This window comes from Drosophila kikkawai, chromosome 2L (genome assembly GCF_030179895.1).
Source record: "Drosophila kikkawai strain 14028-0561.14 chromosome 2L, DkikHiC1v2, whole genome shotgun sequence".
NCBI lineage: Eukaryota > Metazoa > Arthropoda > Insecta > Diptera > Drosophilidae > Drosophila > Drosophila kikkawai.
In genome coordinates, this window is record NC_091728.1 from 8,726,587 (window position 1) to 8,744,248 (window position 17,662).

The window sequence follows — 17,662 nt, forward strand, 5'->3', positions numbered from 1 at the left end:
TTGGCATCTCCAATCTCTCTCTCTCTGTCTTCCTGGCTGGGTGGATATGAGTGAAGCACACGCTTGGTTTGGGTTTTTATATTTTATAATATATATTTTATCCAATATTTCGTCCAAAAATTCTTTACAAATTTCTTCGAACTTACAGTTAAATGTATAGTAGAAATTATTCAAAAAATTCTCCTCAGTTTTTCATCAGCAGTTCATCGTATATATGATTTGTTGATTTCCTTTCTTCTTTTTTGTTTCGTTTCTATCAAAGATCATCAATATGAGAAATGGTATGTAATGCGCATGTGTGTTGTTGTGTAGATGTGTGTGTGTGCTTGATGGGTGGACACGGGAACGGGAACAGGCGAGGATTCCTCCCTGTTCTCTGGAATTCAGAGCTTCGCCAATACAAAAACTTTATATTGGTTGGGCTGTGTGGGTGGATGGTGGTCGTGTGGATGTTGCTTTTGCTCGAGTGTTGTATGTATATCATCTTGGATTAGGGATATGAAGTTCGTACAAAAATTATTTAAAATATGTAAATGTTAAAAAATGTATTTTTTACTTGTTTTTTTGTTTTTCGTTTTCTTGTTTTTTGTTTTTTATATATCTCGTTTATCTTGTAATTGTTTTTACGTTGCGTTCTTTTGTTTGTTTCTTGTTGTTGTTTTCTTTTTAATAATATGTAATATTATATATAATAATTATGAGTAGGATTATTCGCATGTAACGGGCAGTTGTTGTTCCTGTGTTGTAACATCTGCCGCGGCATTCTTCTCCTTCAGATCCTTGGCGAGATCCACCTGTGGATATATAAGGAAATAATGAAGTTAGACAAGGAATTACTTTCAGTTTTGTGTGTGTCGTATGCAAAAGGAATGGAGCAACTGAAAGCACAACAACAACAATTAGGAAAAAATAATCAAAATAAATAAGGACGCGACAAATAAAACAATCCAAAAAGGTTATGCCAAAAATAAATGTATTAAATGTATTTTAATAATATTAAGCGATCTGTGGTGTAGTGAGTGGTGTGTGGTGAACATTTAGGTAACATTTGTTGTAAAGTTGTTTTATTTTTTTAGTGAGAGAGCGCAAGAGTTACGGCAGCCATACAGGTGTGTACATTTTTTTGGGTTAGAACAGACAGCGGTAAGATGGTTTCGTGTTTCTTTTTTTTCGTTTTGTGTGTGTGTGTAGGTGGTGTTCGAGATGATTTAGCTTGTTTGTGTGTATGAATTTAGTTTGTTGATGTTGTTTGTTAATTTACACCAAAATGCAGTCGCTTATCCTCTCGGGGAGTTTAGTAGTAGTAGTAGAACGTACATCATTCGCATTATACATCACCAAAATAGTCTCATGCAATCGATCCCCAGTAATCTATCAATCAAGATCAAATACTAAACGAACTACGGAATTAACTACAAAAAGAGCGCACAACTGATGCAACACACACACACACACGCACAGTGGAGGAGTTGAGAAAGCAGGAGAAGCACACCCCCAGGACAAGACCAAGTCCCATGCCCCCACACCAAGTGGAGAGCGGCAGATGCAATACAATGGCAACAGTTGTGTGTGGTTGGTTGCTTGTCGAGGTGTTTATTTTCGAGGATGATGGTGCAGACTCACTGCCAGTTGATATTATTCACCTTGTTGCTGCACTCGCTCGCCAGCGCTTCCGTAGAACTCACATCCAAGTCTGTCAGCAGTTCTCCTTCGCCCGCCTTGGTGATCGGTTCCGCCAGATGTTCGCTAAGGATGTTTCCGACTACGTCGATTTCAGTTTCGTTCTCGTTCTCGCTATGCGTGTCCTCGATAATGATTTCCTGTTTCTGTTCCTGCTCCTTCTCATCTTCTTGTTTGGTTTCTTCTTCCTTATCCTCAACAATCTCCACCACTTCAATCTCTGCGGGCGTCTGTTCATCGGGAACCTCTTCAGTAGTGCTTTTTGTTTCCTCAGTGAGCGAAATAGCTTCCTCATTTACGATGGGAGCAACTGCAATATCCTCTACTTCCGCCGGATCAATGGAAGCCGGGATTACGTCGGATTTCTCCGCATCGCTTGAGGATGAAACAACTGCCGGGATTGCTCCTTCTGATAAATCATTGCCAACATTCAAAATAATTTCCTGTACAACTGTAAAGGTAGTTTCGTTCGACGGTTCAGGGATAACCTTCTCCTCCCCCTCATCTTCCAGCAGCTTTTCCTTCTCGGTAACAATTTCGGCCGCCTGCTCTGTGATCTCAGCCACAATACTAATGGCTTGCTGCTCAATCTCGTCACGCTGCTCCTCATTATTCGCCTTGACTGGTTCCTGGTCCTCGATAACATCTTCTTCAGAGAGAACAAAGGCGGAGACACGGGATGGAGGCGGGGATTTGGGTAACGGAGGTGGACTGCTGCTCCTAATCTCCACAGTCTCGGGAACTTCGGCTACATTCGTTGCAATTTGGGAAACAAGATCTAGTTCGGCTACAGACTCGGGCTCGGCTAGGGCAACGGCAACAGGGACAGTGGACACAGGGACCTCGACTTCGGCCTCGGACACGGAAGAAACAACCACAAAGCCCTCGGCCTCGGTCTCGGCCTCCGTTTCAGCTTCAACCTCGCTGCTAACCGCTTGGATGATCGCAGCCACAACTTCCTCCTCCGCTTGGCTGCTGCTGATGGCCTCTGGTGCCTGCGTTTGGGAGGTGGAAAGGATCGTGTTGGTTGTTTCGGTTAGGATTGTTTGGGTCTGAACTAACTCTGCGGCTGCTGCAACGGTCGCTTCTGTCTTGGTGCTTGTGCATGTTCTTTCTGTTAATTCTGTTGTTATTGTTCTGTGTGCAGTGTTCTCTGTGATTTCGGTAGTGGTTGTTGTTGTTGTTGTATTTACAGTGTAGTTTTCGCTGGTGCTGTCTGTACTTGTGTGCTTTACCTCAATTTGCTGCCCCTTCTCGGCCTCAACGGCGACGGGAGTGGGTGGTGGCGTGGCAGTGCCATTGGTGCCATTCTGATGCGGCTGCTCGTCGTCAACGTTGCTTGGAATGTTGTCAGCTGCTGGCGGTGCTGTCTCGGTCACTGGGGATTCGGCCAGTCCATTGCTAGATCCATTAGTAAGCGCCTCTCCATCAGCGGCTCCATGACCATTGGTCACCACCACCTTCTCCTCCTCTGGCTGCTGGCTCTCCTTAACGGCGACGACTTCTTCGGTGGCAGTGACGGTGGCTGTGGTGGCTTCCTCAACGGGCTTGGACTGTGCCGCTTCCTCAACTGGAGCTGGTGCTGGCACAGGCGCCGCCTTCTCGGCGTCACCATTGGCCTGTTTCTCCTGCTCACTCGCTGAACCATTCTCAGCTGGCTTAACCTCCTCCTTGGCAGCCGTCGTGCTGGTAGCTGCGCTGGCAGTCTAAGCAAAATAGAGCCATGATTTTGATTAGTTGATATTATTAATAAAGTAAAGCCTTTTGCTTTATATATCCCAGAATAATTACCTCGGCTGGCTTTTCGGTCTCACCGTTCGTGGCGGCCGCAGGCTCGGCGGGAGCAGCTGCATCTGCAGCCGGAGCAGCAGCTGCCTCGGCCGTCGTTGGCGACGTTGTGGCAGAGGTGGGTGACACGGCTTCCTCTGACTTGGCCGGCTTCTGTTTGTCCTTCTTGCCAAAGGAGATGCTGCGGAAGGACCACTTCTTTTTTACTTTGTCCTTCTTCGACTTGGACTTAATGCTCTCGTCGGCGAGCGGGGTGATATCCTCGCCAGCCGCCGCCTCCTTAGGAGAGCCCTCCTCGCCCTTCGATGTCTCAGTCGCTGCAGCGGTATCGCCGCCACCCTCAGCGGCTGCAGCATTCTTTTCGGTGGTCAGATCTTTGTCATTCTCAGAGTTCTCCTCGGTTTCCTTTTTCTGTGTGGACATATACAAAATATTACATTAAAATTTGAGAAAGCCATCATTTTAGTAGTTGGCATACCTCTCCGGCTGTTCCCGCTGCTACTTCTCCATCTGCACCAGCCTCTTTGGGTGTGGGCGCATCTCCATTCAGCGCCGCCGGTGCATCAGCCTTCTGGTCCACGTCAATCTTCTCCACCTTGCCGGCCACCTCGTCGGTCTCCGCCACCTTCTTGGGGTCGGTGGTAATGTCGATTGAACGCTTGCTCTGAGCTTTACCCATTTTTTCCTGCTGATCCTCTTCTGTTGGTCGCTAGTGTAAACTGTAAATACAGGGGAGTGGAAATGCTTTGTTTAGTTAAATGCGGGGGGAATGGCACAAGTGCAACGGCGCAGTAGTTTATTTTTAGCATGCGTATTTCCTATTTTTGCATTTGACATTTTCACTCAGCCACACGATCTTTCTTTCAATTCCTAGAAGACCTGATTACTGAATTAGCCATTTATTGAGGAAGGAAATTGTTATAGTTTACAGCTTATTCTGTGTTATTCCGTTACGGGTTTTTTAAATAAGTTATTTCCAGGCATACTGGATACTTAACAGCAGGGCTTGCAGGTGTCCCGGAGCACGGAATAAAATTATTAATATATATGCCGCCTCAGTGAACAGGCCTGATTTATTAATAAATTATGGAAGGGATTATTACTAATCTACGACCAAAATAAGTAAATATTCTTGCGAATCTTTCTTTTATTAACTACCGTCTCCGATTACCCACTGAGCACTGTGACTACTATAGTGGCAATAATCGCGTACGATTCCAGGCGCCTCCCATGAATCATCGACACTTGAACGCCGATTCTGTTCTGTGTTTTTACTGGGAAGTTATTCATATGAAACAACGAAACAGACACCGCACCATTACTAAGGAGAAATATAAAATGGGGCTGGGCTGGGCTGCCTTTAGCGTGCATGCAATGCGTCATTTTGAAGAAAATCGAATTACACACAACATTTTTTGCAAACCGAATGAAACAGAAACCGTACCAAAGAGCGGGCATTCCGGGGGGTGAGGAGAGAGTTTCAGTTGCACAAAAAGTTTTGAATTTTTTAGGGGTTGTAAACGATGGAAAGAAGGTGTGCGTCTGTGTGTGTAGGTTTAATTGCCGGTTTACGCTACGCTAAAAATGGCGGCAACACACACACACACACATACAACAGACAAGGGCTGAAAAGCAGCTGTTCCAAAATGGTTTATCTGGACCTGGTGAATCAACAGCCTCCCATAACCCAAACCTATGTACGTATGTACATATATCTAGTACCACCCACACACGCACTATGGGCACGTGGTGCGTGCGCCCGCCATCTGTGCACACAAGTCTTCCCTTGGAATCCATCAGTGAGTCATTATTACCTCCGACTTATCGTAGCTGGCCAGCTAGCTAGCAGAGAGGATGAGTCAAAGCCTGGACAGGAAGCAATGCATTGATGAACGGGCGATGGGCGATGGAAATATAAAAGCTGCGATATTGACGCTTTGTAGAAGTCTTTAGTTAGAATCACAGAATTTATGGCTACAACTTTTTTAGAATTAAGTAATTCGATAAGTTGTATGTATACAACAGGGAAAGCAAAGTGATTGTGATTTTAAGGTGGATATTAGTGTTCAACCTTGTGTAAATCTATTGTATATCCTATGCCCAGGTCCCTGGCATACTTTAAAATCCATTACATATATATATATATACACAACAAACGCTTAAAATATTCAGTGATTTTTGTAAAAACTCAACGTAAAATGGTGCATTTTCAATATATTTTCATTTTATACAAATAAATTATCGACATACACTCCTCCCTTTAAAATAAATAAAAACAAAAACCGCCCTTAAAAAATAAAATTTCCACCTTAAAAGCATTACCAACATTTTATGGCATTACAAATCGAACAAATAAATCCAATATATACATTTTTCTTGACCTAAAATTAAAGAAAAACGGGCACACACACTCCCTGTAAAATAAATATAAACAATACCGCCCTAAAATGATAAGGTTTCCCAATTAGAAATAAAAGCATTAAGTTTTTGCACTGAACTCGCACACAAAACACACACATACACTCGGTCTCGTGCACACTCGCCTCAAGTAATATCAATTTAAATACGTAACGAGACAAGACATCGGGTTTCAAGACGCTTGAGAGTTCAACGAACTCCTTGCCGGCAATTAATACAACACCATTTCATTCCATTCCATAAAATACAATACAATACCGGGGAACTGAAGCTCTTCTTCAGTTATGTACTTCGATCGTAGTGATAACGGATGCTTGCCGCCAAAGTGAAAGAGACTATTAATTCCTGGCCTATCCGAAAACGAAAAAACTTGATGAGTAATTGCCGAAATATGCCGGCTCAACCCTCGTAAGCGTGTGTAAGTGCTGGCAAGCGTAATAACATAAAAGCGTAAGTAAACTGGCGCGCATGACGCATCCAGGAAAAAGGACATCGCGAGAGCCAGAGAGAGAGAGTGGATAGAGAGCGTGTTAGAGGAGGGTTGCCGGCACTCGGCAAAGAACAACTTCAACAACAATAACATTAACGGGTCTCTGGTCAATGCAAGTTGGAAACCATGGCAACCGAGCAACAACAGATGTCGCTCTCTCGCTCTCTCTCCCATTCTTCCATCCCATCACCCTCCTCCTCCCCCTATTCACCGTTGCTGTGGGGCGTGCGAAAATAATTGAGTGCGGTCCAAAATTGCATGGATGTGGCACGAACTTCCCCCAACTTTAAACTTTATTACACAAATTTCCATAACGCTCTAACTTTAATTGTCTCTCGGTTTCCCAAAGAGGAATCGGTTTAATTTTAACAGCATTTCATAATGGAACATAATTTATTATAATTGTAAAATAATTACTGAGGTTATATTCTAAAGGCTATGAGATTTATTCGTACATTTCTTTTCAGCAGTGCCAAAGAAATCGTGTAGATTTTTTAATCAATTCAAAATGATGTGCTCCAAATATTACATATTTATATATTTTTTAAAAGATCTGACTGTAATTCTGTAATTCTGACTAAATTTTTCTGCAACTTATATTTTATTTACTAAACAAAAGCCCTTCGGTAAAGGCAAAAGTTCGACTGTATTTCTTTGTTTCCCAAATTGAATAAGGGGACAAGAGGCTCAACTGAGGGCTCAATGCTGGTCCGTTCTATCTAAATTTGTAATCTATGAAAATTACTTAATGGACGACAACAACGACAGTTTTCGGGGCCTTTGTGTCTTGGCTTTTTATTAGTTTAATTCAATTTGGACACGACTTTTGACATGTGCGCCCGCCGCTTTCACACGCATTCCCCTCATTGACGCCCGTCCTCCCTGGATCCCCTAGCAATTGGATTGAATGTGTGGTGGACAAAGGAAGGCGCAGCAGAGCAGAGCTCACAGCGCACAAAACAGCAGCCGCAGTCTATAAATAAAAGCGCATTTATCAACAATGGAGTGTTCGGAAAAAGAAGCAGCACCAGCAGCAACACCACCAACAATAACAGCAACAACAGTCGCTACACGACACAAAGAGGCGCTGCCCTGGGAGAGTGTGCGAGCTTCAATTCATTTCCCCACCCTGCTGCTGCCGCCCATCAATTTTGACACTTCAAGCTGTTGTGTATCACTTTGCTCTCCCAGTGCTGTCGAAAAACAACAAAAAACAAGCTAAATCACTCAAGTTTTGAAGTGCAAGTTGCAGGGAGAAAAGTAACCTAAGTAACCTGAGGCTACCCAAAAAAGAAAATCCGACAACTGGAAGACATCACCGAAATGCTCGCACATTACATGCATCTAGACCTTTTACTATATTTTAAATGTTTATGGTATTAAAGAACGTAGCTTTTTTATGCCAGAATTGCCTTAACAATTGGTTATATAGGGTGAATGCTTTTCTTGTGGGTACTCACATCACGAGTTCACTTGAACCTTAGAAGTCCGAAAAAATAGCTAAATATATAGAAAATAAGACAACTCTATTTCTCACTGGCCCTCTCCACCTAGCAGCGCCCCTTTACTTGTGCTCTGGAAGAGAGCGATGGAGATGAGACGCTTTGATACGTAAATTAAATTGATTGTGCTGGAATGTGCCGGCTGAATGACTGTCCGAATGTCTGAATGTCTAGCCGGCCGGCCGGCTGGCCGGTTAAACATTAATTTCTGTGTGTGCGTCGCTTGTTAAAGCGCAGGCGCGGAGCATTCCATTCCATACGACTCGTATCCATCTCGATTCCGATTCCCATTCCAATCCCACCAAGATCGGTGGCAGTGGCATGTCCATATACATTGTTGTGCAATTAAAATTGAAAAGTTTCACCATTTGCAGTAGGGACAACAAATGACGGACTGAGAAGAGAGTGCATGCGCGCGCACCAGTCTCAATTGAACTTTTATAAACTAATCAAGGGGGATCGTTAATGGCATCGCTCACACGTCCATCTGGCCAACCATCCAACTATCCATCCATCCATCCAGCTATCCATCCATCTAGCCAGCCATCCTCCTCGCAATTGAGTGGAAAGTTTTCCTCAATCAGGCTCAAGTGTGCGTAAGTACGAGTGGGAGAACAATAAGACGACGAGAAGTAAGAAAGCAGAGTGCACTTCTCGCTGCTCTGTTCTTGTCCGGCTGATAAGCCACGCCTAACCCGCAATCAGACGCTGCAGTTGGCTTTATTGAGGGTATACATTGTGCAGCCGCAGTCCACATTAATTGTCATCAAGAAACATTCTTTTTATGGAGCCCCCACGCAAAAATAAAACCCCTGCATTCATGTTCCTCCTATACAATCTTATGGGCAATCTCAAACCAAAATATAAAGAGAATATGATTCCCAAAAGCGTGCGAAACAACAAAATGTTCGAATGGCAAAAAACTGACTGACCGTTTTGATAGAGGCTTTTTTTTCAATCCCACTCGCAATCAAATGGTTGTTTGTTAAATACGTTTTATAAATAGTGTACTATAAAAATAAATACTCATAAATAACGACAATTATTTTCATTCTTCCATAAAATAAATAAAGTAAAGATATTGCATATAGTAATTGCGAAGAAAAAAATGTGTAATGCCAGACTGGTTAATCATAAGTGTTGTTCCCCTTTTAAAAACCTTTACAAATCATGCCAGACAGCAGATTTCCAATCATCCTTTTAATCAGTTAATCAATTCAATACGTAAATTAAGGTCATAAATTTTTATACCCTTGCAGGGTATTATAATTTCAGTCAGAAGTTTGCAACGCAGTGAAGGAGACGTTTCCGACCCTATAAAGTATATATATTCTTGATCAGCATCAACAGCCGAGTCGATCTAGCCATGTCCGTCTGTCCGTCCGTCTGTCCGTCTGTCCGTTTCTACGCAAACTAGTCCCTCAGTTTTAAAGCTATCTGAATGAAACTTTGCATATAGTCTTCTATATACTCTCACTGCTATATATGTCGGAACGAGCCGGATCGGACGACTATATCATATAGCTGCCATACAAATGTTCGATAAATTTTTAGAAAAAAAATTATAACTTTGCTGTTTTTTTAAATTTTTGCACCATTTTTTAGATATGGCCATTTTATATTATTTCTGAATTTTGGTAAAAATTTTATGAAAATCGGACGACTATATCTTATAGCTGCCATAGAAACGATACGGAAAAATAATAGGAAAAAAATTATAACTTCGTTGTTTTTCAACGTATTTTCATCTACTCTAAGATATGAGCTTATTTTATTATTCTAAAATTTTGGTATAAATTTCATGAAAATCGGACAACTATATCATATAGCTGCCATAGGAGCGATCGGTAGATGTAGAGAAAATGTAAAGGTGTGAATGTAAAACTGTAACTGTCAAACTGTAAACATAATAAGTATAGGTAAAATGTAATGAAATAATATCTGCAAGGGTATACAAACTTCGGCGTGCCGAAGTTAGCTTCCTTTCTTGTTAAAAATAGTATTACTCATAAAGACTAAATAAATAGCATGCTTATCGCTTTGGCAATCTGTTAAGTCGCAAATTCTAATCACGCTTAAAATAATGCCCTGACTACTTAGCATGAAACAAAGTCATGACTAACTCAAGTGGCTTTCCTAATACCGTTTTAGTTTAGAGAAATCAACCAAAAATCTTTGAAGAAAACTGAGGGTAAAAAGAAAAATGAGGTAGGAGAAGCATGTCTCAAGTGACCACCGGATATAATTGTTGTTGCTATGTGTGCTGTACTGAATGTGTAGAGTTGTGGCAAAATGAAAATAATACGATACGTAAAATGAATGCATTCCATAATTAGTAGACAGTGTACCCACACAGGCCCAGGGCACTGGCACACGCACACTCGACGGTTGACAAGACCCAAAGAAAGAGAAAATATTTTTTTCAATTATCATTTCCGGTCAATTCGGAATGTTCTGACCGGACAAGCCAAACAGCCAACCCAACCATTGTCCGCCTTTACAATTCAATCCCCTTTGATATGGATACACTCACATGGCCAAAAATAAAGAGAGATCCATTGTTAACGGGACACCCAGAACTTTATATTTCTCCATATCAGAGAGTGTTAAAATAACGACATGATAATACTAGAAGAGGAAATCGTGTTTTTCGTAAAGGAAAGACTGTAGTAGGGGAGGGGCCAACAGGAACAAGCTTACTCAATTGATAAATGCAATTGTGGGAAACAAAGAACATATCCGTATCAGCAAGTGATTCAGTGGAACGTCGGCGGTTCTTCACCCAATCAGCCAGAAATAGTGGGCGCTGCTGCTACGTGATTGTGGATGGCAGCAATGTATGTTCCAGCCGTGTTTTGGTCAACACTATATTCTTTATGGAAAGTTAAGCATGTTTGGGCGGGCGCTGAGCTTCGGATCTTCGGGTGATCTTGGCCAAACATTACCTGCCCCACAAAGTAGCAGTCGCTGCAGAAATACAGTGTACATAAGACGTGCCTCAGTCTAGTTTTTCTTACAGCTTGACAGCAGATGTGTGTAGATACAACAGATACCGGCTTATCTAGCCGGTTTTTATCATATCTTCAAGATACTCGAGTACTTGGTAAACCAACACACATAGATATGAGTATGTACGAGTGGTGTACGATGAACGGTGTGTATGGGGCATCGATCGTAAAGACGCTCTTGAAAAGAACTTCTTCCTCTAGGCCTGCCATTCAAAAACTATCAAAACAGATACAAGACGAAGACGAAGAAGAACCACACACATGTACGAAATATAATGAGGCCCAAAACGCATAAAATCATCAGCAAGAATCGTTAAATTTTATGAGCTCGTTGAAAACGTCCAATATGTCTTTGTATGTGCGTATTCGTATTTACTTATGTGTACGAATATCTATGTTATGCCAACTTCTTTTAGCAAGGCGCAAAACTGAAATGGCAAATGGCTGAATGCCTGCCTGTATGTGTGTAGTACTAGCACTCGAAAATATTTCAGCAATGTGTAATGCCAAGTTTCATACGCAACAATTTTGATTCTACAATTCAGCCTAGGAATTTGAAAAAAATTATTCTAACTAAAAGATTTTATTTTGAACAACTTTAGTAAAGAGAAAGACGAGATTTAGTTTTAAGATAAGCAAACGCATGCCTTATCGTGACAGCGTTTAAATTAAAAGATAAATGTGTTTTAACTTTTGGGCGAAAGACTAATCTAATCGTGACAATTTCGCTTTTAAGATAACATTGAGAGATCGGTGAAGATGGTCCCAAAATTAAGAACGAGATAAGCTATGTTTAAGTATATGTTTAGTCTGCATTTCCGGCACTTATTTATAATTTTTATAAATCTTGCTATCGAGGTTCACTCCAAAACAAATAAATTCTAAATATTTATCAGATATTTAGGTAAAACCATGACATGATTTCTATCCTAAACTGAACATTAATAAACTGACCAAGTCTTTGGTTAGGCATTGATTTAATTGTTTCTATGAATTTCGAGTTTTCTCATTACTAACCAAAACATCATACCCTGAGGAACGCAACGCTTAAGGGGCATCAAAGAGCGCACGCACTTAATTCAACTCTCCAAGCTGTGGGCCGGCGTTGAAAATAATTACAATAAATATTTAAATATTCAAAGCTTGGGCTTCCTTTTCCCATATGCTAGAATGGGACAGAAGGCGAAATAGGGGAGAGCGAATAAGTGCCAATAAATTTGTCGCCAGCCCACGCATATTCTCCCTTCTTCTCCTCCTATAGTCTTCTTATTTCTCGTCTTCTTCTTCGCTCAGTTGGCAAAGGATAAACGAACACAAAGTAAAAGAGCAACAAATACAACAGCAGGAGCAAGAACACTAAACCAGTTCGTTCGCTTCGCTTCTTGTACTCCAACTTTTTATGCAACTCTCTTTAACTCTCTGGGTGCCTCTCCATCGTTGCGGTTAATTAAAACTGGGAGAGGCGTGCGACAGTTGTAAGTTGTGTATTAAAAAGTAGTAACAACAACAAGTAAGGTAGCGTGGCCAATTAGTCCGTCGTCTTTGGAATTAGCATTTATTTTCCGCAAACGGGTGTGGAGTAGAGAGCGATTGAGTGCTATTCTGATTAGAAATTCACAGTGGACACTGTGGAGTGCGCGGCTCTTTTATACATAATTCATTAGACTTCGATGACTCCTCTCCTTTCCAGCTTTTTCCTCTATTTCCGGTACTTACTCTTTCTGCCAGCCGCGGGTGGTCTTGCTATCTCTCGCTCCCTGTGGCTCTCTCTTAACTGGGTAACACCTAACGAAGTGTGAATATCTAACTAGTGAGAGTAATTTAACTGTTTAGCACTCGCGCCTCGATCGATTACTTTTATTTTTTGTTTTGCCTTCTGCAGGATGGAGTGATAATCCCCACGAACCGTTAAAGTCAAGCGAACAACAGACAGTGACTGAGAGAGTGGCTCGATCAATTCAATGGCAGCAGAAACTTCTCTCGCAGCTGGCGCAGGCAGAAGCAGTGACTGCGACTGCGACGTCAGCCGGAAGCAGAGGAGTCAGAAGCAGAAGCAGAAGCGGGGAATGAAGCAGAGAAATGCGGGCGGGCAAAGACATTACACACACAGTCACCGCCGTCATCATCATCATCATCATCAGCTACCGATAAAGGCGTGCTCCTGCCTGGCTCTGCTCTTCATCTTCTGCTCCATGCCTTAGTCAATAACAAACTAATGAGCCTTGGCGGCGTCGATGCGTATGCTTTATTGCTTTATTTTGCTGCCATTCACACAATGACCCCACATGCAACAGAAGCAGAAGCAGAAACCGAAGCAGCGGGGGGAATAAACAATATGCACACATAACGCACACATGCACTCGTACGGGAGGGACAAAGAAAGAAGGCGTGAAGAATCACCGAAATATTTAGCCCCGCTTTTATGGTGTAATATCGAACGGATTTCTCGTATTGTTATTTAATTATCGCCCTTGGATGGGAAAGTAATTGTGCACCACACCACAGACTTCTACCATATATAGCGGTACTTGCAATGGCACTCCACTTCAATCTGCGCCACTCCAATTCAAGATAAATCGCTGCTGTGGTCCCGAGGTTAATGGAACTGTGCTCCTCCCAATAGATGCAGTTCTCATAAAAAAAAAGTGATGTTCCACGGATAGGCAGTTAAATTCCATAATTACATTTGTTCGGATAAATTGTGATAATTCGTTGTATAACAATCGAATTGAAGAATCTATTTTCGCATTTTCAATGATAATCACATAAAAGGACGGATTCCAGAAGAGAACTAAGAGAAAGCAGCTTGCGAATGTCTATATTGTATCTGATTTTTATTCAACTGAAGGATATGTAGAATATACACACTTTATAAGGTCCTCTGGAGGAATTGAATTAATTTTAAGTAATAAATAAGCCCCTATAAAACAAAACGAATTTAAATTTATTTAAATTAGTAATCGAGACAAATTAATAGCAACATAGTAGAGCCTCACTGAGTGTGATCACTGTACCTGCTGACGCCTCACAAAGACATGGGAACAAATTGAGGCATTGATAAGCAAGTAAAGCCAGCAGCAAAGGCAACGGCTAAAAAGAAAAACAGAAAACCGCAACGACGAAATTGAACGCTGCCAAGAGCTTTAAATTTAAATAAAGTTCTCCATCGGGCGACGGGGGGTGATGTGTTGTTGTTATATATTGTATTGTAAAAAGATCGGATCGGATTGGAGATGGCAAATCGGAGATCGGTTCGCCTCTTATCTTCAGCACTTTGTTTATTTTTGTTGCCGCGCTATTGCGATTGATTTTTTTTGGTTCTGTGGACGATACCATACCGAATTTTTTTCTATTCACCACATTTCTGTTGATTTGGCATTAATACAATGCCCATTCGGCACGCCAAATGCCTCATAAAACAATAGCACAAATAATGTGCACACCAGCAATTATGTTTGTGTGTTTGCCTGAACCAAATTCCTGGGCAATAAGTGGCTTCAAGTGGTCGAGGGAATGTGAAATTGGGGCTGGCAAGCAGCTCTCCAGTGAGATTCAATTTTAAAAAGGAAAAACGCGTACAGGGAAAATCTGCTCAATCTGCGGAGCATTTTCCTCAACATCGTCTCCTAACGAACATCTTCCGCACAGATGTTTGCATATTAAACGAGAAATTCGCCCGCTTTTCCCCGCTGACGTGTTGTATATACATATCATCATCATCGGTGACAAGGGGCTTTTCAACACTCTGGCTTACTGACTGTTCCCCAATTGAGCTTCGGACTTTGAGCCCACATGTGTTCCACCACCACGACAATATATGTACAAATGCGCTACCAGACCTCCTTTTTCAACTTTAAATCCAGTTACCGCTTCCGTTTCTATCCCCCAAAAGTCACACGATACCTTTAAAGTCATGCGATTTGGTTTCATTCTGGGGTATAGGAAAGCATCTGTCGGATTTCAAATAATAACTTCTATACGAAATTGTTCATTGTATCAGCAGTAGTTTTACCAATATATTTAGAGTTTACAGCATATGGGGTGCCCCATTAAGCATGCCACATTTTTGGCGAACTGTGTGCAGAGTATTTAATGGGCAGAGCACTGGTTACATATAAATATACACTAACTTAATAAAATGAAAGAATCTTTTATTTCTTTGTGACTTTTAAAACACAAATTTACAATGGATGAGATATTTGTAATTCTGTTTGAGTTTCTGAACAATGTTTTCTCTGTATATCTCAAAATATAAGCTAAAACTTTAAGGCCAATTGTGGGATCGAGCTTTGTAAGTTAACCGCAATTCGCACTTGGCAATAATTCACAACCCTCCGCACCATGCAATGTTTATTTGCGTTTAAGCAAACGTTGACAAAATTCACTAATAGTGACAACAACGACAAAGGCATTATATTCGTCCTCAGTGAGCGGCAAGCAAATATGTACCCGTAATCCGAGTCGACTTCAAGGGAAGCCCGCTTTTGCCTTTAAAGAATTCTCAAAGATACATTCAAACTGCCATATCGCAGTCAACTACTCCCCTAAAATAAATAAATTGTTTACCAAATCAAACTGAAAAGAATTGATGGGGTTATGAAAACATCAGACACTTTATTATTTTTCAGTTAATTTATGAACAAAATTTTTAAAATTTTGTTTGAATCTTTGACTTGTTTTTTTAATAAAATTGGTATTAATAAAAGGTTAAGTTTAAAAAAAAATGGAAACATTTACAATTTAAGGATACTACATCTGGTATGTATTTATTGTGCAAAGATTATCCACTGCCTTTTAAAGATTTTAAAAATCAAATGGGTAATGGAAGTAGTGACCCTTTATTAGTAGCCTTGGCTATTGAGGACCTTTAATGTCCATATTTTATGCAGCTCATTTTTAATAGAATATTGAAATCCCTCAGCTAAATTGCAGCGACAATCAAAAATTTCTCTGCTTCTGCTTCTTGCGTTCCACCCACTCCAACTGTGAAGGACCCACACACAAGCGCCACAACATACACACGCACTCGCACAATCACCGATTGGACTGGGCTGCAAGTACATACCCATACAAAGGCATGTGGGCGACGACGCCAGTTAGGGCGGTGGCTGTCTCCTCGTCTGCGATTGAGCGATTGAACGATTGAGTGACTGGCGAACTGGCAAGCGGACGCTGCAAAAAATGCGACGCAATTTTTCGTAACAAAAGTGTAGGAAACAACAACAAAAAAGACGATCCTCGGCAGCGATAATCTCTGCCAGTGAATCGGAGACGCAAAAGGGGGCAGAGCAGGCAGATGCACATACACAAACAACAGCACTAGTACTTGGTAGACACAGTGAGCCCTCTCCTCGATGCACCTTGCCCAAGGATGTTGGGCCGAGAAACATGTTGGCAAGTGTATCGGGGCTTACAATGCAAACAAAGAAGAGACAACGACAATGAAGTCAAGGCGAAGCGAAGCGACGGCACAAAGCGCACACAGGACTGACGAAGAACAGGAGGCAGGAGACACGCAAAGACAGACAGAGAGAGAAAGAGAGTGTATGAGAGAGCGGGCGGCTGAGCTAGAGAGAACGAGGCGAGCCAAACGGATACAAAGCCACACCGGCATGGTGTTGTCTCTGCCGGCGGCGCTGCCTGCGCTGCTGCTGCGGACGCCGACGTGGTGGCAACGCCGACGCATTGAAGGCGGCACACCCAAAAATTGTGAAAAAGGCAACTCAAAAGTGGCGAAATTCGGCAAATGCGCCGGCTAAGAGGGGGGGGTACGGGGGATGCTTCAACAAAGGAAGCTCGGAGTTTGTAATTTAAATACACTTTGAAGATCACTTTGCTTCTCTTTTTTCCCTCTGCCCGTCTTTCTCCGCTCACGCATACCAAGCCGACGACCATGGCGTCCTTTTTCCTGCTTGCCTGTGTGCGTTGGCGGCGGCGGCGTCCGTTCCACTTGTACTTGAATCCTGTATTTAGCACCTTTGTTAAGCCCAGCCAATAAACCTTTCTCAGCATAAGTTTCTTTTTTCATTTAAGATTAGGCACAATCCTTCCTTGAAACAGACGCGAAGTACAGAGCGGGTATAGAGAATTTCAAAAGTAGCAGCACTCACGCACACACACTCTCACACAAAGGCACAGACACAAGCAGTCTGCTTGGCTTGGCTTTATTTCATTTTAGTTTTTAAATGTACTCCTGCATTTTTCGCCCATCTTATGACATAGAGTGCAATTTACCTGGCTCGATTTGGTTCGGTTTTAAAACACGCACTTGGCTCTTTCTTTGCTTTGCGATTCTTTTCGATACACTGCCAGTAGCTCTTTAGCCTTTCCGTTTCGGTTTCTCGTTCTTGTTGCGCGCATAAAAAATGTCCGCTCGGGGTGTGACCGATTGTGTTGCGAAAAAAGGCTTTAAAAATACCTTTGGGATTGCGGGGAGAAAGTGGCTGGGCACACTGTCAAACAAACATAATAAATAGGGTTGCCAGGGCCTCCACACAAAGAAAGAATAAATCCGTTTAAAAAAGGTAAAATAACGGATTATTTGTTTTATTAAAAAGTAAAGAACAGGAGAAACTCACTTTCAAAAAGCAAGAATCTTTCCTAAATAAGGACAAATTGGAAACACTGACATGCATGATATTAATTAATTGATATTATTCGCTCGGAACTTTTCGAAAGACAATTTATCTTACGTTAAAACCAGTCTTAAAACCCTGGAGATGGGCGCACATCATCTTATTCAGAGGCAGCAGGATAAAAATACTCGGAATGTCCCG

General features: G+C 41.9%; 1 protein-coding gene across 5 annotated transcripts; it reads right to left on the reverse strand.

The window, feature by feature from the left end:
• Window positions 1-63: 63 nt before the first annotated feature.
• Akap200 (A kinase anchor protein 200) lies at window positions 64-17,274 on the reverse strand. 5 transcript variants are annotated; one of them, XM_017166976.3, is made up of 6 exons: window positions 17,121-17,274; window positions 3,947-4,187; window positions 3,472-3,879; window positions 2,916-3,386; window positions 1,644-2,675; window positions 64-794 (listed from the first exon to the last, which is right to left on the reverse strand). In XM_017166976.3, exons 2-6 carry the CDS (start codon window positions 4,145-4,147, stop codon window positions 708-710), a joined length of 2,199 nt encoding a protein of 732 aa, XP_017022465.1. In that variant the 5' UTR covers window positions 4,148-4,187; window positions 17,121-17,274; the 3' UTR covers window positions 64-707. The 5 variants fall into 5 exon arrangements, with proteins under 5 accessions (XP_017022465.1, XP_017022466.1, XP_017022462.1 ...); XM_017166977.3 differs by lacking the exon at window positions 1,644-2,675; XM_017166973.3 differs by having other exon boundaries at window positions 1,644-3,386.
• Between the last annotated feature and the right edge of the window lie 388 nt (window positions 17,275-17,662).